This window comes from Maniola hyperantus, chromosome 9 (assembly GCF_902806685.2).
Source record: "Maniola hyperantus chromosome 9, iAphHyp1.2, whole genome shotgun sequence".
Lineage (NCBI taxonomy): Eukaryota > Metazoa > Arthropoda > Insecta > Lepidoptera > Nymphalidae > Maniola > Maniola hyperantus.
In genome coordinates, this window is record NC_048544.1 from 2,942,258 (window position 1) to 2,965,922 (window position 23,665).

The 23,665-nt window shown below is 38.9% G+C and overlaps 1 protein-coding gene and 1 long non-coding RNA gene across 5 annotated transcripts in view; both read right to left on the reverse strand.

Moving 5' to 3' along the window:
- The window catches only part of LOC138402802 (uncharacterized), a 498,790-nt gene that overhangs the window by 81,143 nt on the left and 393,982 nt on the right, over nt 1-23,665 (reverse strand). The gene's annotated exons all lie outside the window — the stretch shown is intronic.
- Syt7 (Synaptotagmin 7) overlaps nt 1-23,665 on the reverse strand; it is a 429,808-nt gene that overhangs the window by 16,008 nt on the left and 390,135 nt on the right. For all 4 annotated transcript variants that reach the window (XM_069501018.1, XM_069501017.1, XM_034971820.2 and 1 more), the window contains one exon: nt 20,787-20,963. In XM_069501018.1, coding sequence (XP_069357119.1) covers nt 20,787-20,963 — 177 coding nt within the window. The remainder of the gene's footprint in view (nt 1-20,786; nt 20,964-23,665) is intronic.

The following is a 23,665-nucleotide window of genomic DNA, read 5'->3' on the forward strand; positions in this document are numbered from 1 at the left end:
CAAACCACTTGTAATATAGGTAGGTACTTCATGTCAAAATGTGTGAAAACTTATGCTGCATCATCACATGCCACCATGTTTGATTAGCCAAGCACTAGTGCAAAAAAAGATTTAATAGTTCAGTCAGCTTCCTCTGGAGGTGCGTTATTTATCTGCCATCGAACTGTCGTAGCGTGCAAAGGCTTTGAGTATACATTATCTACTAAACATTGGAGTAAATAACGATCCTACACATACCTGTAAAGTATCATCCGACGGAAAAGGTTGACATGTTTTTTTTATATCTTTTGAAAACCCTCATCATCATCATCATCCACTGTCATCGTCAACGATAGACGTCCACTGCTGGACATTGGTCCTTGTAGGGATCTCCACAGTCCACGCGCCTCAGTCTAGCGCCCGCGCCGCCTGAATCCAGCAGCTCCCTGCGACTAGGGTTGCCAGGCGTCCGGATAAAGCTGGACATAGGTAGGCTTTTGATTACGTGTCGGCCAAAATAAACGGTGTCCGGCTTGTCGGTTTGGTTAGGCTTTTTACATTTTGCAAACGAGCGTAGCCGAGCGCAGGCGAGTCAACTGTTGGTCGCTCCCGCAGGCGGCAGTGCCGCTGACAACAAGGATTATGACAATAATAAAAAAAGCTTGATTTTACATACAATTTTTTGGTCGTAGGTACCTATTAATACTAAGATACAAAATCCTCAATAATGTAGGGTGTCCGGCCTTTCTACCCAAATGTCCGGCCAAACTGGCTTATCTGTCCGGCTATTAGGTTTAGCGACCTGGCAACCCTACCTGCGACCCGTTTGATGTGGTCTCTCCACCGAGTGGCATGTCCTCAACGCTGGCTAGCACCTTTTGTGATTATAGCAACTTGGAACCCCAACATCAGTATAGATTTTTCGAACTATGTGCCCTGCCCATTGCCACTTCAGTTTCGCAACCCACTGAGCTATGTCGGTTATTCTAGTTCTAAATTCTAATACATATCTCCTCACTTCTGATTTAATCGCGTACTGTGAAACTCCAAGCAGCTCTCTCCATCGCCAATGAGTTTTCATGAGCCCTAGTTGAAATTTCACTTTACCATAATCGTAATAGTTAGTAGGTAACCATAACTGATAAGATCTTAATAAGTTATATATGCGAATAAGGTCACAAAGTAATCCTTAAACCTTGAATATAAAGTAGTCCATTACAAAGTACATTCATTATGAAATGACATAATAGGTATTTTTTCTAATGTAGGTAACCGCAAAATGTAAAAGTGTACTTTTTTTTTAGTTTGCAAGATGGCCACTTTGAATGGCCATGTTGGTTTTTCATTAGGTATATTTTGTTGTTATAGCGGCAATAGAAATACATACTCTGTGAAAATTTCAACTTTTTACCTATTATGGTTCATGAGGTTCGACCCGCTAACAGACAGACGGAAGGACGGACAGCGGAGGCGTAGCGCGTTAGCCGCCGGTTCATCATCATCATCATCATCAACCGATAGACCAACCGACCCTCGGTTACGGAACCCTAAAAATCCCCTTATTTAATTTACGAGATCAACAAAAAATAATGATAAAACAACCGCGGACGCAAACGAGGATCATAATTAGGTATATATTTAATGAAATTTTAATTAAAACATAAGTTACTATTCTTTCAGGAATGGTAATTAGATTGTGAATATTGCTTAAGGTTCGGGAAAGAAATGCGAAAATGTATTTCTGGCTCTTTATTAACTATGTTTTTAGGGTTCCGTACCCGAAGGGTGCCAACACGACCCTATTATAGCCTTCGCTGTCCAATCATCTGTCTGTCAAAGGGCTGTATCTCATGAACCGAATAGGTAGAAAGTTGAAAGTTTCTTAGAAAGAAAAGATTTTAGGGAGCAAAGTATCTACTTTGCTCACAAAATTAAATAAAAGTAGACAGTTAATCGGGCATAATTGGCGCGCTTTGCGGACATGGACCATAATAGTTTTAAATCAAAAATAATATTCTAACCTTTCTGTATATACAAATATTCGATTCAAAATCGATGCGAGAAAAAGTTATTAGGTTTTCTTCATAGTCAAATTTTTTTTTGTGCTTTCTCGTGATTCCCATGACTCACAACAACGTCCTGTAGATCAGGCCGTATTTGAATACATCACCTTATTGTCATCATCATGATCAACCATCGCCGGCTCACTACAGAGCACGTCTCTCAGAGTGAGAGGGTTTGGCCAGATTCTACCACGCTGGCCTGTGAGGATTGGTAGACTTCAACAATTTGAGAACATTATGGGGAATTCTCAGGCAGGTTTGCTTACGATGTTTTCCTTCACCGTTAAAGCAAGTGATACCTACTTAATTACTTAATACGCAGTCGCAATAACCGAAAAGTTAGAGGTGCATGCCCAGGATCGAACCCTGACCTACCAATTAGAAGGTGGTCCTACCACTAGGCTATCACAGCTTACTGTCAGGTTGGCTTGTGTCCGCCGCCGCGGGTCCAGTTTCTAAAGTGCCGTTTACCTTTAGCAAAGTACCTACCGTGTGACATCAAATTTTTTTTTAATTTTTTTTTTTTATTGAAAAGGTTCGCTAGCGATTTTTACAAAAATGATCTTAAATTACATAAAGTTAAATTACATGACGTTGTATGTAAAATCATTTGAAAGCAAACTACATGCACATTCACACAATTTACATGGAACAATTATTAATCATATAAGTAAAAAAAGTTGCTAAACTTTCCGAAATAGTGAAAACACAAAAAACAAAAAAATTATTCAAGTGCAATGGTAATGAATAAATCTAAAACTATAAATCTAAATTCCTTGTTCGTAGGGTAAGGAGCTTCCAGCGAAGGACCTCAGCGGGACCTCGGACCCCTACGTGCGGGTGACTCTGCTACCGGACAAGAAGCATCGCCTGGAGACGAAGATAAAACGTCGAACCCTCAACCCTCGGTGGAACGAGACGTTATACTTCGAGGGGTTCCCGATACAGAAATTGCAAAGTCGGGTGTGTGTGATTTATCACTTGGCATACGTAACAGCAGCCGGCAGGAAATATTGCACATCGACCTTGAAAGAGATTTCGTCTTAGTAGAGCATTGTCTCTGTCACTCATACCTATGTCACACTTTTGTCAGTCCCAACGACTGAGATAAAACCCAAACAATCAGCTGAGTTCGGCCCTTTCGTTGGCACGGCACATTTTAGACACTAGGTACCTATATTTTGTTTGAATTAGATTTTAATGAATGTTTTTTTTGTAAATATTTGTGTTTGTGTTATAGTGTTTATAGTGTGTTGGATCAACCAATAAATGATTTCTATTCTATTCTATTCTATTCTAATGCTCTACGAATACGAAACGCTATCTTTTTCTAAAGGTTGATGTACAATATTTCCTCCCGGGCACTGTAAATAATATAGATAATTATACAGTAGGTACGCGGCCAAAAGCAATGTACCTACATCGGCCTTTACAATGACATTTCGGCTTTGTAGAGCCTTGTCTCTGTCACTCATACCTTAATTACTTATGACGTTTTGTCGTTCCCAACGACTGAGACAGTGCTCTACAAATTGCTACCTCCTTCAAAGGTCGATGAACATTACTTTCGGCCACGTACTGTACCTACTTATTTTACCAAAAATCACGAATTTATAAGTCGTCTGTACTATGTGACAGATTAACGCACAGTTAACGTCAACTTCAAAAGTTATCACTACGCTTAATCCGAAACAATCGGATCGAAGGCTGGCAAGATTTTCAAGCTTTATCAAAGTATTATGACTCGACAAGAGGTATTGTTGCCGGAATTTCCGAACCGACCACATGACTCTTAAATACGAGTGCCTACTAATAACAAAAGCTTACAGCTTTGCTGAAATAAAACCGGTCAAGTGCGATTCGGACACACACGCGAAGGGTTCCGTACCATGGTTTAATACAAGAAATCTCAAATCAGTGTAATAAAAATGTATCGCTATTCGCTCCTATAGCTGTACAACACTGCAAGTTGATCGCAGACAGTGCCACTTTTTTTTTTATTCAGATACAAGTTAGCCCTTGACTGGAATCTCACCTGGTGGTAATGATGATGCAACCTAAGATGGATGCGGGCTAACCTGGAACGGGTATGGCAGGTTTTTATTAAAACCCAAGCCAAACCTTGACGGGTCTTGACAGGTACAGCAAACAGATGGCCAGACAGACAAACAGACAGTGAGACAGACAACGACGTTGATCCTATAAGGGTACCTACATTTTTTTCATTTGTGGTCCGGAAACCCTAAAAAAACAAGATTACGATACTCTTGGCGGCGAACAATAGGGACGTCATATTGTGTGTAAGAAAAACAAAAGGATTTCTTATATCATGCTTATAAACAGCTATAAATCGTTTGCGGTACAATTTCGCGTAACACAAGGGATGCTCTTTGGACCCTTATTAGATTTTATGCCACGCATTATCTATATATTTTTAGTATACTCAGTGTTTTTTGCTGGCAATGTCATTTCCAAATATGAGGGTAAGACCGCATTCAGAGATAAATTCGCGAGTTTTTTTTTCAAACGGTTTCCGCGTATTCAATCTTACCTAACATATGCGGTGGCGAATTTTCCTTCGCGATTATTGATCGATCGCGATGTTTATTCTACCAGAGTAAAATTCAGTACCCTTATTATAAATGCGAAAGGGTCGTCGTCGCAATAGTGCAACAGATTGACGTGATTTTTTGCATGGGTAGGTATAGATAAAGACCTGGAGAGTGACATAAGCTACTTTTTATCCCGGAAAAGTCAAAGAGTTCCCACAGGATTTTTATAAAACCTAATTCCACGCGGACGAAGTCGTGGGCATCAGCTAATATGTAATATATTATATATTATCGTCCTTGGTTTCTACCCAGTTCTCGGCTGAAACGTAGGCCTGAAATGGACAACACGACTTAAGGCAGCTCAGTTCGGTGCTTTCTTCATACAAACGTAGGAGGGAAAATACAACAATATTCGATATTGGTACGCACAAAACTAAGAATTATATCGATTTATCTCGTCATTATCTAGGTTCAATGATATCTAAAACATTGAAAAAAATATTGATTTAAAAGTTACGAGCCTCAAAAGATTCCTATTTTAACACTAAGATCTATGACAACTTTGGGCGTAAATAATAAGATTAGGATATGAAAATTCTAAAACAATTTATCATTACACGTAGTTTATTTATTCATTAGTTGAAATTAACTTTACTTTTGCAAACCTAAATTCAGTAGTTTTTTCTCAAAAATACTTTTCCCAAACTACTGTTCACCCTTTTCAAGCGCTAGATTTCGGCTAAAATCATCATGCTTCTCACCCCAAAACATTAGACACCGCGCGGGTGGCGGAGGGAAGGGCCAGCCCAGCGGCGCGCGCTGCGCGTGTAATATTGTGGTTTCTATGACGACAACTGTTGTTATGTTTCAAAAACAAAAGTCGTAATGATTTTATAAAATTAATTTTTATTCGTTTATTAATTCAGTGGCTATGCAAATGTGTAGAAGATTGAGCAGAGCAGAGTCAATAAGTCCTTCAATAAGTATTGCATTTTGTACATTGACCTCTGGAATTTGAAATTTGGACACCAATTTTATTCATTGGTTTATTGACCTGACTTTGTTGTTGAGGTCCTAGTAGGATATCTACTCGTGTGGTCCTAGTACAATAGGTAAGTAACTTTGTTTAGTTATTTATTTTATCTAATTTTAAAAAACCGGCAAGGCGAGTTGCTCGCGCACACAAGGGTTCCGTACTCAGGTATTTTTTGACATTTTGCTCCATAAAGGCAAAAACTAAAATAAAGTATAAAGCCCTTTCATATAATACCCCCTTGGGACTATACTTATTATACATGAAAATTGAAAATACTTAATTATTTTTTCATTAACACACTTTATATTTTTTTTTGTAATGTTGTAATCACAATCTATGGTTTTCGGATTTATTCCTTACCTTGTGACCTCTAAGATCCTACGTAATACCTAAATTTCATGATTCTGGGTCAACGTGGGAAGTATCCTATAAGGTTTGTGTGACAGATCCGACACAGGACGGAGAGACGGAAATGACAGACAGACAACGAAGTTGACTCCTATAGGTCCCCCGTTTTTTTCCTATAAAGTACGAGACCCTAAAAAGGTACCTGTATCTGTATAATAATAGCAGGTAGGTAGGTACCTACCTGGTGGTATTTCTTTGTATATTTTTAGGGTTCCGTACCTCAGAAGGAAAAAAACGGAACCCTCTGTCTGTCTGTCCGTCAGTCCGTCCGTCCGTCCATGCGTCTGTCGGTCCGTCCATCGGTCCGTCTGCCCGTCCGTCTGTCCGTCTGTTCGTCTGTCCGTCTGTCTGTCTGTCCGTCTATCTGTCTGTCTGTCTGTCTGTCCGTCTTACAATAAAGTACGCAACGCTTCGTACAAATAGTACTTTTTTATTTCTTTACTAGCTGACGCCCGCGACTTCGTCCGCGTGGATGTGGGTTTCAAAAGCCCGTGGGAACTCTTTTATTTTCTGGGATAAAAGAAGGCAGGTCATGCCTGTCGTAGAGGTGATGGCCGTTGGAGCCGGAAAGTTCTTGAGTGGAGACCGCGTAGGTATAAGTAAGCGTAGTGTGGGACGCCTTCCCTGCACGATGGACCGACGATATACAGAGGCTGGCGGGAAGTGGCTGGGTGAGGAAGGCTGAGGACCGGGTGTGGTGGCGCTCTTTAGGGAAAGCCTATGTCCAACAGTGGACGACCGCAGGCTGATGAGATGGGAAAAAAATCACGTTGATCCGTTGCACCCCTCACACGTCCCTTATCCGCCTTCTCCACTCCTGTCACGCTGGCGAATAAGTTTGGAATAGAATAGGATTTCGATGGAGTGCGTGGATTTTTTGTGAACGGAGTTCAACCATGTAGTCGTGGTTTTGGTACAATAGTAAATGGTACATATTAATTCACCAACAACAGTTCCTAAAACCCATAGAATAGGAGTGCAGTACCTGCCCGCATCAGTATTGAAGAGTTGGAACTTAATAGTTCAATAATGGTATATATGTTTGGCATCTACAATATTATCTCACAATCAACCAGTGGCTTAGGAGTGCAATACCCTGCATCATCAGGGTTGCAGAGTTGGGATTCGAGTTTTGAATTATGAAGTCGTTGCTTAGTACCTAAACCAGAGATAGTTTATTCTAAGCGTACCTTTATATCAATTCACATCAACTATTCCTAAAACAGTGATTGAAATCCAAAAGTACAAAAGCTACCCGTCATATTATGATATGGTTGAGAAGTTGGAACTGAAGTTTTAACATGTATGGTTTCTAACAAAAATAATGAATGAAATCGGACTACGCGTTATGAATTACAGCTCAGTATACATTTTAACTTTCAACCCCTCTCCTAAGGGAACCATGCTGAATTTCGGGATAAAAGTATCCTAGTATTCTTCCTCATAGTATGACGTCAAATCGTACCAAGTTTCATTGGAATCCATTCAGTAGTTTCAGCGTGATGCGCGGCCGTGATACAGACAGACAGACAGACAGACAAAAATGAAAAAAATTCCAGTTTGGGTTCAGTATCGATTATAGAGTGCCCTCGAAAAAAAAATTTCAAATATCTTCAATGTACAGAATTTCACCTGTTACAGTTTTATTATAAGTAATAAAAATAATAATAATAATATTGATTCAGATACAAGTTAGCCCTTGACTGCAATCTCACTCTGGTGGTAGGTGACGATACAGTCTTGCTTACGACTATTTCGGATCGGAAATTCTTGGATTCAGGTAAATGCAGTGCAAAAAGAGAGATCATTAGGATTCCGTACCTCAAAAAGGAAAAAGGAACCCTTATAGGATCAGTTTGTTGTCTGTCTGTCTGTCCGTCTTACAACAAAGTACGCAACGCTTCGTACAAATAGTACTTTTTTATTTTATTTATTCAATACAAGTTAGCCCTTGACTGCAATCTCACCTGTTGACAGACATAGAAACGGCGAGACTAGTATATTTTAGTTACTTTCACAGCATTATGTCATATGGCATATTATTAGAAAAGAAAAAGAAAGAAAAGAAAAAAACGTTTATTTTTTAAAGCTGTACCACACATTACCAGTTACCAACTGGTTTAGGTTATCCCCGGCCTCTGATACTTGAGTATAAAGTCAAAAAACCTCAAGTGAAGAAAGCGCCCGGAATAAAGTATGTCATGTGTGGCACACCCAAAAAAAGGTCTATCAACACTATATTTTACAATCCAACAACTGACCAATCGAAAAGAGTATTTATTACCTATTTTGAACAAATCATTTGACTTTGACTTTTGATCCCGGAAATCAAAGTTGCCCACGGATTTTAAAAAACATAAATCCACCGCGGACGAAGTTGCGGGCATCATCTAGTGCATACTAAATAGTTTTTGATTTCTTCATGCAAAATGTCAAAAATACTATTTACCTATTTATTTATTTTATTTTTCACTAGCTGCCCGGCGAGCTTCGTACCGCCTAACAGTCGATTCTTTTTCAGGAATTTTTTAAAAAATCTTCTCTCCGTAAGAACCATATTCGTACTTCAAGGAATATTATAAAAAAAGAATTAGCGAAATCGGTTCAGCTGTTCTCGAGATTTGCGATCAGCAACACATTTAGCGATTCATTTTTATATGTACCGAATCTAGTTACATAGTATAATAAATTAAGTTACATTGTAATGCTTATCTCTAAACAGAGATTTAGAGATAAACATTTTTACTATTGTAGTACGGAAACTTCGGGGCGCGAGTCTTGACTCGTACTTGCCTGGTCGGTCTGTCGGTGCGGTCGGTCGATTTATTTAGAATGCATCGTATCGACAGCTGGTGGTAGTAGTTTACATATATCCTACTAATATTATAAACTAGGTGAAGCTATGATAGCCTAGTGGTTAGGACGTCCGCCCTTCTAAGCGGAGGTCGGGGGGTCGATCCCGGGCACGCACCTCTACCTTTTCGGAGTTATACGCGTTTTAATTAATTAAATATCACTTGCTTTAACGGTAAAGGAAAAACATCGGGAGGAAACCTGCATGCCGAGTTCTCCATATGTTCTCAAAGGTGTGTGAATTCTACCAATCCGCACATGGCCAGCGTGGTAGACTATGGCCAAAACCACTTTTCTCACTCTGAGAGGAGACCCTGCTCTGTAGTGAGCCGGCGATGGGTTGATCATGATGATGATGAGGTGATGCCCGCGACTTCGTACGCGTGGAATTAGATTTTTAAAAATCCCGTGGAAACTCTTTTGATTTTCCGGGATAAAAAGTAGCCTATGTCACTCTCCAGGTCAACCATACCCATTGCAAAAAATCACTTCGATCCGTTGCTCTAGTTGCGACGTGATTGAAGGACAAACCACGACCAACAAACAAACACACTTTCACATTTATAATAGGTGTAGTGATGTGGTGTGTGTGGATGTTTGGATGTTTGTTACTCAATCACACAAAAACGGCTGAACGGTTTTGGATGAAATTGGGAATGGAGATAGATAAAAGTGTAATTAGAATAGAATAGAATAGATAGATAGAATAGAATGTTTTTTTATTCATGTAAACTTTTAAAAGTGCTTATGAATAGTCAGGTTTAATTACCACTGGTTCGGAATGCCGTTCCTACCGAGAAGAACCAGCAAGAAACTCGGCGGTTGCTCTTTTTATTTTTCAATTTACAATGTTATTATACCGTACTATACAAGCCATTGCACCCCCGTGCATTGCTGGAGCGAGTCAAATCCAGCTTTTTTATCGTTTACATAGTCTGCGACTGTATATATGCTTTTTTTAGGAGCATACTTTAACACATTTTTTAAACTTGTGTAAAGGCAAGTCTAAAATTGCTTGTGGAATTTTATTATAAAATATTACACTCATTCCCACAAATGACTTTCGCACCTTCCAGAGGCGGAGCGCAGGAGTAGCTAGCTTATTTTTTGTTTCTAGTTTGCCTATCATGGAGATCACTGATTTTTTTGTAACTGTGAATGTTTTGTCGTACAAAAAATTATATTATTGTAAATATATTGGAAGCTACTGTAAGAATACCTATTTCCTTAAATATCTCTCGTAGGGAATCGCGCGGTTTTAAATTATAATTGCACGTATTGGTATTAATTAAATTTAGGGTATACCCTAAATTAACACATAGGCTACTTTTTATCCCGGAAAATCAAAGAGTTCCCACGGGATTTTAAAAACCTAATTCCACGCGGACGAAGTTGCGGGCATCAACTAGTATAAAATATAATTTGGACTTATCCGAATTCCGAAAGTCAGGTTGTCAAATCACACTTATATTATAAAGGCGAAATTTTGGTATCTGCGTGTGTGTGTGTATAGGTTGTTACCCTTTCACGCAAAAAGTACAAGACGGATTTGGCTGAAATTTGAAATAGTGATCGCTTTGAAAGAGTTCTCGTGGGATTAAAAACCACTATATCCTCGCGGACGAAGTCGCGTGTATCATCTAGTTACAAATATAAGTATGTAGGTCATATTGTGTGCTTAGACCAATTTAATTATATACTTGAGTTTTCATGTAACAGAAACAAAAATGGATTGGCGGAAGAGGAAAAGAAACGGTTTAGACTCGCAAAAGCAAATCCCTTGCAAAGAGGAGATCTATTAAAATTCATCAGAATCTTTCCAAACCATAATTTATCTTGTGATTATAATGCCATTACTTTTTCGGGGTTATTCCCGTGAGTCACACCCGACGTGAGTAACATGTGACTCGACGGGAATTTTAGTTTGACTGAATATGTACTTTTCCGGGATGCTGAATTTGATAATGACATTTATTTTCAAATCCAAAATAGCAGACATGCACTTTTCACAAAAAATAGAAATGGGTGTCGTTTTCAGGTTTCCAGGATGCTGGTTTTGATAATGACATTAATTTTTAATCTAAGATGGCGGGCCAGCACTTTTTATAAAAAATAGACGCGAGTGTCGTTTTCAGGTTCTCCAGGATGGTGAATTTGATGATGACATTTATTTATTTTATAAATACTTATATATTATACTTCTATTTTAGTGGATCACAGGATTTTCTTTGACAAGGAAACGACAAAGCAAAAAATCGAATTGAATTAGATTATGATGCTATCACACCGTACCATTTAGAGCCAGCTTCTGAAAATTTGACACTGTGTTTGTAAGTTGATATTATTTAGATACTAGCTAATGCCCGCGACTTCGTCCGCGTGGATTTCACATTTTTCAAAATCCCGCGGGAACTCTTTGATTTTCCGGGATAAAAAGTAGCCTATGTGTTAATCCAGTTAAGAATTCTAAATTTCATTCAAATCCGTTCAGCCTTTTTTGCGTGATTGAGTAACAAACATCCAAACATCTACACTTTCACATTTATAATTCCACTAGCTGCCCTGGCGAACTTCGTTCCGCCTACGGCCTAACAGTCGATTCAAATTTTTAAATTTTTCTCTCGGTAAGAACCATCCTCGTACTTCAAGGAATACCTAATTTAAAAAAAGAATTAGCGAAATCGGTTCAGCTGTTCTCGAGATTTGCGATGACATTTAGTGATTCATTTTTATATTATAGACTAGCTTATGCTCGCGACTTCGTCGCGTGGGCTACACAAAATTTCGAACCCCTATTTCACCCCTCCAGAGTTGAATTTTCAAAAATCCCTTCTTAGTGGATGCCTGCGTCATAATAGCATCTGCATGCCAAATTTCAGCAACCGATCCCGTCCCAGTATTTTGAGCTGTGCGTTGATAGATTCAGGGTCAGTCAGTCAGTCAGGTCAGGCGAGTCAGTCACCTTTTTGCTTTTATATATTTAGATAGGATTAGGATAATATAATTATTTATCCTAATCCTAATCTAAATATATAAAAGAAAAAGGTGACTGACCTGACTGACTGACTGACTGGACTGACTGAATCTATCAACGCACAGCTCAAATACTGGACGGATCGGGCTGAAATTTGGCATGCAGATAGCTATTATGACGAGCGCATCCACTAAGAAGGGATTTTGAAAATTCAACTCTGGAGGAGGGGGTGAAATAGGGGTTCGAATTTTGTGTAGCCCACGCGGACGAAGTCGCGAGCATAAGCTAGTCTATAATATAAAAATGAATCACTAAATGTCATCGCCAAATCTCGAGAACAGCTGAACCGCTTTCGCTAATTCTTTTTTTAATTAGGTATTCCTTGAAGTACGAGGATGGTTCTTACCGAGAGAAAAATTTAAAAATTTGAGTCGACTGTTAGGCCGTAGGCGGAACGAAGTTCGCCATGGGCAGCTAGTGGAATTATAAATGTGAAAGTGTAGATGTTTGGATGTTTGTTACTCAATCACGCAAAAAAGCCTGAACGGATTTGAAGAAATTTAGAATTCTAACGGATATAACACATAGGCTACTTTTTATCCCGGGAAAATCAAAGAGTTCCCGCGGATTTTGAAAAATGTGAAATCCACGCGACGAAGTCGCGGGCATTAGCTAGTATCTAATAATATCAACTTACAAACACAGTGTCAAATTTTCAGAAGCTGGCTCTAAATGGTACGGTGTTGATAGCATCATAATCTAATTCAATTCGATTTTTGCTTTGTCGTTTCCTTGTCAAAGAAAATCCTGTGATCACTAAAATAGAAGTATAATATATAAGTATTTATAAAAATAAATAAATGTCATCATCAAATTCACCATCCTGGAGAACCTTGAAAACGACACTCGCGTCTATTTTTTATAAAAGTGCTGGCCCGCCATCTTAGATTAAAAAATTAATGTCATTATCAAAACCAGCATCCTGGAAAACCTGAAAACGACACCCATTTCTATTTTTTGTGAAAAGTGCATGTCTGCTATTTGGATTTGAAAATAAATGTCATTATCAAATTCAGCATCCCGGAAAAGTACATATTCAGTCAAATAAAATTCCCGTCGAGTCACATTGTTACTCACGTCGGGTGTGACTCACGGGAATAACCCGAAAAAGTAATGGCATTATCATCACAAGATAATATTATGGTTTGGAAGATTCTGATGAATTTTAATAGATCTCCTCTTTGCAAGGGATTTGCTTTTGCGAGTCTAAACCGTTTCTTTTTCCTCTTCCGCCAATCCATTTTTGTTTCTGTTACATGAAAACTCAAGTATATAATTAAATTGTCTAAGCACACAATATGACCTACATACTTATATTTGTAACTAGATGATACACGCGACTTCGTCCGCGAGGATATAGTGGTTTTTTAATCCCACGAGAACTCTTTCAAAGCGATCACTATTTCAAATTTCAGCCAAATCCGTCTTGTACTTTTTGCGTGAAAGGGTAACAAACCTATACACACACACACGCAGATACAAAATTTCGCCTTTATAATATAAGTGTGATTTGACAACCCTGACTTTCGGAATTTCGGATAAGTCCAAATTATATTTTATTACTAGTGATGCCCGCAACTTCGTCCGCGTGGAATAGGTTTTTTAAAAATCCCGTGGGAACTCTTTGATTTTCCGGGATAAAAAGTAGCCTATGTGTTAATTTAGGGTATACCCTAAATTTAATTATATACCAATACGTGCAATTTATAATTTAAAACCGCGCGATTCCCTACGAGAGATATTTAAGGAAATAGGTATTCTTACAGTAGCTTCCCAATATATTTACAATAATATAATTTTTGTACGACAAAACATTCACAGTTACAAAAAAATCAGTGATCTCCATGATAGGCAACTAGAAACAAAAATAAGCTAGCTACTCCTGCGCTCCGCCTCTGGAAGGGCGAAAGTCATTTGTGGGAATGAGTGTAATATTTTATAATAAAATTCCACAAGCAATTTTAGACTTGCCTTTACACAAGTTTAAAAATGTGTTAAAAGTATGCTCCTAAAAAAAAGCATATTATACAGTCGCAGACTATGTAAACGATAAAAAAGCTTGGATTTGACTCGCTCCAGCAATGCACGGGGGTGCAATGGCTTGTATAGTACGGTATAATAACATTGTAAATTGAAAAATTAAAAAGAGCAACCGCCGAGTTTCTGCTGGTTCTTCTCGGTAGGAACGGCATTCCGAACCAGTGGTAAATTAAACCTGACTATTCATAAGCACTTTTTAAAAAGTTTACATGAATAAAAAAACATTCTATTCTATTCTATTCTATCTATTCTATTCTAATTAACACTTTTATCTATCTCCATTCCCAATTTCATCCAAAACCGTTCAGCCGTTTTTGTGTGATTGAGTAACAAACATCCAAACATCCACACACACACACATCACTACACCTATTATAAATGTGAAGTGTGTTTGTTTGTTGGTTCGTTGGTTTGTCCTTCAATCACGTCGCAACAGAGCAACGGATCGAAGTGATTTTTTTGCATGGGTATGGTTGACCTGGAGAGTGACATAGGCTACTTTTTATCCCGGAAAATCAAAGAGTTTCCACGGGATTTTTAAAAATCTAATTCCACGCGTACGAAGTCGCGGGCATCACCTCATCATCATCATGATCAACCCATCGCCGGCTCACTACAGAGCACGGGTCTCCTCTCAGAGTGAGAAGGGTTTTGGCCATAGTCTACCACGCTGGCCATGTGCGGATTGGTAGAATTCACACACCTTTGAGAACATTATGGAGAACTCGGCATGCAGGTTTCCTCACGATGTTTTCCTTTACCGTTAAAGCAAGTGATATTTAATTAATTAAAACGCGTATAACTCCGAAAAGTTAGAGGTGCGTGCCCGGGATCGAACCCCCAGACCTCCGTTTAGAAGGCGGACGTCCTAACCACTAGGCTATCATAGCTTCACCTAGTTTATAATATTAGTAGGATATATGTAACTACTACCACCAGCTGTCGATACGATGCATTCTAAAATAAATCGACCGACCGACCGACAGACCGACCGGCCAAGTACGAGTCAGACTCGCGCCCCGAGGTTTCCGTACTACAATAGTAAAATGTTTATCTCTAAATCTCTGTTTAGAGATAAGCATTTACAATGTAACTTAATTTATTACTACTATGTAACTAGAATTTCGGTACATATAAAAATGAATCGCTAAATGTGTTGCTGATCGCAAATCTCGAGAACAGCTGAACCGATTTCGCTAATTCTTTTTTTATAATATTCCTTGAAGTACGAATATGGTTCTTACGGAGAGAAATTTTTTAAAAAATTCCTGAAAAAGAATCGACTGTTAGGCGGTACGAAGCTCGCCGGGGCAGCTAGTGAAAAATAAAAATAAATAAATAGGTAAATAGTATTTTTTGACATTTGCATGATAAAATCAAAACTATTTAGTATGCACTAGATGATGCCCGCAACTTCGTCCGCGTGGATTTAGGTTTTTTAAAAATCCCGTGGCAACTTTGATTTTCCGGGATCAAAAGTCAAAGTCAAATGATTTGTTCAAAATAGGTAATAAATTACTCTTTTCGATTGTCAGTTGTTGGATTTGTAAAATATAGTGTTGATAGACCTTTTTTTTTGGGTTGTGCCACACATGACATACTTTATTCCGGCGCTTCTTCTACTTGAGGTTTTTTGACTTTATTACTCAAGTATAAGAGGCGCTGGGATAACCTAACCAGTTGGTAACTGGTAATGTGTGGTACAGCTTTAAAAAATAAACGTTTTTTTCTTTTCTTTCTTTTTCTTTTCTAATAATATGCCATATGACATAATGCTGTGAAAGTAACTAAAATATACTAGTCTCGCCGTTTCTATGTCTGTCAACAGGTGAGATTGCAGTCAAGGGCTAACTTGTATCTGAATAAATAAATAAAAAAGTACTATTTGTACGAAGCGTTGCGTACTTTGTTTGTAAGACGGACAGACAGACAGACAACAAACTGATCCTATAAGGGTTCCTTTTTCCTTTTGAGGTACGGAATCCTAATGATCTCTCTTTTTGCACTGCATTTAACCTGAATCCAAGAATTTCCGATCCGAAATAGTCGTAAGCAAGACTGTATCGTCACCTACCACCAGGTGAGATTGCAGTCAAGGGCTAACTTGTATCTGAATCAATATTATTATTATTATTTTATTACTTATAATAAAACTGTAACAGGTGAAATTCTGTACATTGAAGATATTTTGAAATTTTTTTTTCGAGGGCACTCTATAATCGATACTGAACCCAAAACTGGAATTTTTTTCATTTTTGTCTGTCTGTCTGTCTGTCTGTATCACGGCCGCGCATCACGCTGAAACTACTGAATGGATTCCAATGAAACTTGGTACGATTTGACGTCATACTATGAGGAAGAATATAGGATACTTTTTATCCCGAAATTCAGCATGGTTCCCTTAGGAGAGGGGTTGAAAGTTAAAATGTATACTGAGCTGTAATTCATTAACGCGTAGTCCGATTTCATTCATTATTTTTTGTTAGAAACCATACATGTTAAAACTTCAAGTTCCAACTTCTCAACCATCATCATAATAATGACGGGTAGCTTTTGTACTTTGGATTTCAATCAGCTGTTTTAGGAATAGTTGATGTTGAATTGATATTAAAGGTACGCTTAGAATAAACTATCTCTGGTTTAGGTACCAAGCAACGACTTCATAATTCAACTCGATATCCCAACTCTTCAACCCTGATGATGCAGGGTATTGCACTCCTAAGCCACTGTTGATTGTGAGATAATATTGTAGATGCCAAACATATATACCATTATTGAACTTTAAGTTCCAACTCTTCAATACTGATGCTGCAGGGTACTGCACTCCTATTCTATGGGTTTTAGGAACTGTTGTTGGTGAATTAATATTGTACCATTTACTATTGTACCAAACCACGACTACATGGTTGAACTCCGTTCACAAAAATCCACGCACTCCATCGAAATCCTATTCTATTCCAAACTTATTCGCCAGCGTGACAGGAGTGGAGAAGGCGGATAGGGACGTGTGAGGGGTGCAACGGATCAACGTGATTTTTTCCATCATCATCAGCCTGCGGTCGTCCACTGTTGGACATAGGCTTTCCCTAAAGAGCGCCACCACACCCGGTCCTCAGCCTTCCTCACCCAGCCACTTCCCGCCAGCCTCTGTATATCGTCGGTCCATCGTGCTGGAAGGCGTCCCACACTACGCTTACTTATACCTACGCGGTCTCCACTCAAGAACTTTCCGGCTCCAACGGCCATCACCTCTACGACAGGCATGACCTGCCTTCTTTTATCCCAGAAAATAAAAGAGTTCCCACGGGCTTTTGAAAACCTACATCCACGCGGACGAAGTCGCGGGCGTCAGCTAGTAAATAAATAAAAAAGTACTATTTGTACGAAGCGTTGCGTACTTTATTTGTAAGACGGACAGACAGACAGACAGACAGATAGACGGACAGACAGACAGACGGACAGACGAACAGACGGACAGACGGACGGGCAGACGGACCGATGGACGGACCGACAGACGCATGGACGGACGGACGGACTGACGGACAGACAGACAGAGGGTTCCGTTTTTTCCTTCTGAGGTACGGAACCCTAAAAATATAAAGAAATACCACCAGGTAGGTACCTACCTACCTATATTATTATACATATACAGGTACCTTTTTAGGGTTCCGTACTTTATAAGGAAAAAAGGGACCCTTAGGATCACTTCGTTGTCTGTCTGTCTTTCCGTCTCTCCGTCTGTGTCGTATCTGTCACACAAACCTATAGGATACTTCCCGTTGACCCAGAATCATGAAATTTAGTAGGTACGTAGGTCTTAGAGCACAAGTAAAGGAATAAATCCGAAAACCATAGATTTGTGATTACAACTTACAAAAAAAAATTAAAGTGTGTTAATGAAAAAATAATTAGTATTTTCAATTTTCAATGTATAATAAGTATACCAAGTGGGGTATTATATGAAAGGGCTTTACTTTATTTTAGTTTTTGATTTATGGAGCAAAATGTCAAAAAAATACCTGAGTACGGAACCCTTGGTGCGCGAGCAACTCGCACTTGCCGGTTTTTTAAAATTAGATAAAATAAATAACTAAACAAAGTTACTTACCTATTGTACTAGGACCACACGAGTAGATATCCCTACTAGGACCTCAACAACAAAGTCAGGTCAATAAACCAATGAATAAAATTGGTGTCCAAATTTCAAATTCCAGAGGTCAATGTACAAAATGCAATAAGTATTTGAAGGACTTATTGACTCTGCTCTGCTCAATCTTCTACACATTTGCATAGCCACTGAATTAATAAACGAATAAAAATTAATTTTATAAAATCATTACGACTTTTGTTTTTGAAAACATAACAACAGTTGTCGTCATAGAAACCACAATATTACACGCGCAGCCGCGCGCCGCTGGGCTGGCCCTTCCCTCCGCCACCCGCGCGGTGTCTAATGTTTTGGGGTGAGAAGCATGATGATTTTAGCCGAAATCTAGCGCTTGAAAAGGGTTGAACAGTAGTTTGGGAAAAGTATTTTTGAGAAAAAACTACTGAATTTAGGTTTGCAAAGTAAAGTTATTTCAACTAATGAATAAATAAACTACGTGTAATGATAAATTGTTTTAGAATTTTCATATCCCTAATCTTATTTATTTACGCCCAAAGTTGTCATAGATTTAGTGTTAAAATAGGAATCTTTTGAGGCTCGTAACTTTTAAATCAATATTTTTTTCAATGTTTTAGATATCATTGAACCTAGATAATGACGAGATAAATCGATATAATTCTTAGTTTTGTGCGTACAATATCGAATATTGTTGTATTTTCCCTCCTACGTTTGTATGAAGAAAGCACCGAACTGAGCTGCCTTAAGTCGTGTTGTCCATTTCAGGCCTACGTTTCAGCCGAGAACTGGGTAGAAACCAAGGACGATAATATATAATATATTACATATTAGCTGATGCCCACGACTTCGTCCGCGTGGAATTAGGTTTTATAAAAATCCTGTGGGAACTCTTTGATTTTCCGGGATAAAAAGTAGCTTATGTCACTCTCCAGGTCTTTATCTATACCTACCCATGCAAAAAATCACGTCAATCTGTTGCACTATTGCGACGACGACCCTTTCGCATTTATAATAAGGGTACTGAATTTTACTCTGGTAGAATAAACATCGCGATCGATCAATAATCGCGAAGAAAATTCGCCACGCATATGTTAGGTAAGATTGAATACGCGGAACCGTTTGAAAAAAAAACTCGCGAATTTATCTCTGAATGCGGTCTTACCCTCATATTTGGAAATGACATTGCCAGCAAAAAACACTGAGTATACTAAAATATATAGATAATGCGTGGCATAAAATCTAATAAGGGTCCAAAGAGCATCCCTTGTGTTACGCGAAATTGTACCGCAAACGATTTATAGCTGTTTATAAGCATGATATAAGAAATCCTTTTGTTTTTCTTACACACAATATGACAGTCCCTATTGTTCGCCGCCAAGAGTATCGTAATCTTGTTTTTTTAGGGTTCCGGACCACAAAAGGAAAAAATGTAGGTACCCTTATAGGATCACGTCGTTGTCTGTCTCACTGTCTGTTTGTCTGTCTGTCCATCTGTTTGCTGTACCTGTCAAGACCCGTCAAGGTTTGGCTTGGGTTTAATAAAAACTGCCATACCCGTTCCAGGTTAGCCCGCATCCATCTTAGGTTGCATCATCACTTACCACCAGGTGAGATTCCAGTCAAGGGCTAACTTGTATCTGAATAAAAAAAAAAAGATGGCACTGTCTGCGATCAACTTGCAGTGTTGTACAGCTATAGGAGCGAATAGCGATACATTTTTATTACACTGATTTGAGATTTCTTGTATTAAACCATGGTACGGAACCCTTCGCGTGTGTGTCCGAATCGCACTTGACCGGTTTTATTTCAGCAAAGCTGTAAGCTTTTGTTATTAGTAGGCACTCGTATTTAAGAGTCATGTGGGTCGGTTCGGAAATTCCGGCAACAATACCTCTTGTCGAGTCATAATACTTTGAGTAAAGCTTGAAAATCTTGCCAGCCTTCGATCCGATTGTTTCGGATTAAGCGTAGTGATAACTTTTGAAGTTGACGTTAACTGTGCGTTAATCTGTCACATAGTACAGACAGACTTATAAAATTCGTGATTTTTGGTAAAAAATAAGTAGGTACAGTACGTGGCCGAAAGTAATGTTCATCGACCTTTTGAAGGAGGTAGCAAATTTGTAGAGCACTGTCTCAGTCGTTGGGAACGACAAAACGTCATAAGTAATTATAGGTATGAGTGACAGAGACAAGGCTCTACAAAGCCGAAATGTCATTGTAAAGGCCGATGTAGGTACATTGCTTTTGGCCGCGTACCTACTGTATAATTATCTATATTATTTACAGTGCCCGGGAGGAAATATTGTACATCAACCTTTAGAAAAAGATAGCGGTTTCGTAATTCGTAGAGCATTAGAATAGAATAGAATAGAATAGAAATCAATTTATTGGTTGATCCAACACACTATAAACACTATAAACACAAACACAAATATTTACAAAAAAAACATTCATTAAAATCTAATTCAAACAAAATATAGGTACCTAGTGTCTAAAATGTGCCGTGCCAACGAAAAGGGCCGAACTCAGCTGATTGTTGTGGTTTTATCTCAGTCGTTGGGACTGACAAAAGTGTGACATAGGTATGAGTGACAGAGACAATGCTCTACTAAGACGAAATCTCTTTCAAGGTCGATGTGCAATATTTCCTGCCGGCTGCTGTTACGTATGCCAAGTGATAAATCACACACACCCGACTTTGCAATTTCTGTATCGGGAACCCCTCGAAGTATAACGTCTCGTTCCACCGAGGGTTGAGGGTTCGACGTTTTATCTTCGTCTCCAGGCGATGCTTCTTGTCCGGTAGCAGAGTCACCCGCACGTAGGGGTCCGAGGTCCCGCTGAGGTCCTTCGCTGGAAGCTCCTTACCCTACGAACAAGGAATTTAGATTTATAGTTTTAGATTTATTCAATTACCATTGCACCTTGAATAATTTTTGTTTTTTGTGTTTTCACTATTTCGGAAAGTTTTAGCAACTTTTTTTACTTATATGATTAATAATTGTTCCATGTAAATTGTGTGAATGTGCATGTAGTGTTTGCTTTCAAATGATTTTACATACAACGTCATGTAATTTAACTTTATGTAATTTAAGATCATTTTTGTAAAAATCGCTAGCGAACCTTTTCAATAAAAAAAAAATTAAAAAAAAAAAATTTGATGTCACACGGTAGGTACTTTGCTAAAGGTAAACGGGCACTTTAGAAACTGGACCCGCGGCGGCGGACACAAGCCAACCTGACAGTAAGCTGTGATAGCCTAGTGGTAGGACCACCTTCTAATTGGTAGGTCAGGGGTTCGATCCTGGGCATGCACCTCTAACTTTTCGGAGTTATGTGCGACTGCGTATTAAGTAATTAAGTAGGTATCACTTGCTTTAACGGTGAAGGAAAACATCGTAAGCAAACCTGCCTGAGAATTCCCCATAATGTTCTCAAAGATGTGTGAAGTCTACCAATCCTCACAGGCCAGCGTGGTAGAATCTGGCCAAAACCCTCTCACTCTGAGAGACGTGCTCTGTAGTGAGCCGGCGATGGGTTGATCATGATGATGACAATAAGGTGATGTATTCAAATACGGCTCTGATCTACAGGACGTTGTTGTGAGTCATGGGAATCACGAGAAAGCACAAAAAAAAATTTGACTATGAAAGAAAACCTAATAACTTTTTCTCGCATCGATTTTGAATCGAATATTTGTATATACAGAAAGGTTAGAATATTATTTTTGATTTAAAACTATTATGGTCCATGTCCGCAAAGCGCGCCAATTATGCCCGATTAACTGTCTACTTTTATTTAATTTTGTGAGCAAAGTAGATACTTTGCTCCCTAAAATCTTTTCTTTCTAAGAAACTTTCAACTTTCTACCTATTCGGTTCATGAGATACAGCCCTTTGACAGACAGATGATTGGACAGCGAAGGCTATAATAGGGTCGTGTTGGCACCCTTCGGGTACGGAACCCTAAAAACATAGTTAATAGAAGAGCCAGAAATACATTTTCGCATTTCTTTCCCGAAACCTTAAGCAATATTCACAATCTAATTACCATTCCTGAAAGAATAGTAACTTATGTTTTAATTAAAATTTCATTAAATATATACCTAATTATGATCCTCGTTTGCGTCCGCGGTTGTTTTATCATTATTTTTTGTTGATCTCGTAAAATTAAAATAAGGGGATTTTTAGGGTTCCGTAACCGAGGGTCGGTTGGTCTATCGGTTGATGATGATGATGATGATGAACCGGCGGGCTAACGCGCTACGCCTCCGCTGTCCGTCCTTCCGTCTGTCTGTTAGCGGGTCGAACCTCATGAACCATAATAGGTAAAAAGTTGAAATTTTCACAGAGTATGTATTTCTATTGCCGCTATAACAACAAAATATACCTAATGAAAAACCAACATGGCCATTCAAAGTGGCCATCTTGCAAACTAAAAAAAAAGTACACTTTTACATTTTGCGGTTACCTACATTAGAAAAAATACCTATTATGTCATTTCATAATGAATGTACTTTGTAATGGACTACTTTATATTCAAGGTTTAAGGATTACTTTGTGACCTTATTCGCATATATAACTTATTAAGATCTTATCAGTTATGGTTACCTACTAACTATTACGATTATGGTAAAGTGAAATTTCAACTAGGGCTCATGAAAAACTCATTGGGCGATGGAGAGAGCTGCTTGGAGTTTCACAGTACGCGATTAAATCAGAAGTGAGGAGATATGTATTAGAATTTAGAACTAGAATAACCGACATAGCTCAGTGGGTTGCGAAACTGAAGTGGCAATGGGCAGGGCACATAGTTCGAAAAATCTATACTGATGTTGGGGTTCCAAGTTGCTATAATCACAAAAGGTGCTAGCCAGCGTTGGAGGACATGCCACTCGGTGGAGAGACCACATCAAACGGGTCGCAGGTAGGGTTGCCAGGTCGCTAAACCTAATAGCCGGACAGATAAGCCAGTTTGGCCGGACATTTGGGTAGAAAGGCCGGACACCCTACATTATTGAGGATTTTGTATCTTAGTATTAATAGGTACCTACGACCAAAAAAATTGTATGTAAAATCAAGCTTTTTTTATTATTGTCATAATCCTTGTTGTCAGGCGGCACTGCCGCCTGCGGGAGCGACCAACAGTTGACTCGCCTGCGCTCGGCTACGCTCGTTTGCAAAATGTAAAAAGCCTAACCAAAACCGGACAAGCCGGACACCGTTTATTTTGGCCGGACACGTAATCAAAAAGCCTACCTATGTCCAGCTTTATCCGGACGCCTGGCAACCCTAGTCGCAGGGAGCTGCTGGATTCAGGCGGCGCGGGCGCTAGACTGAGGCGCGTGGACTGTGGAGATCCCTACAAGAGACCAATGTCCAGCAGTGGACGTCTATCGGTTGACGATGACAGTGATGATGATGATGATGATGAGGGTTTCAAAAGATATAAAAAAAAACATGTCAACCTTTTCCGTCGGATGATACTTTACAGGTATGTGTAGGATCGTTATTTACTCCAATGTTTAGTAGGAATAATGTATACTCAAAGCCTTTGCACGCTACGACAGTT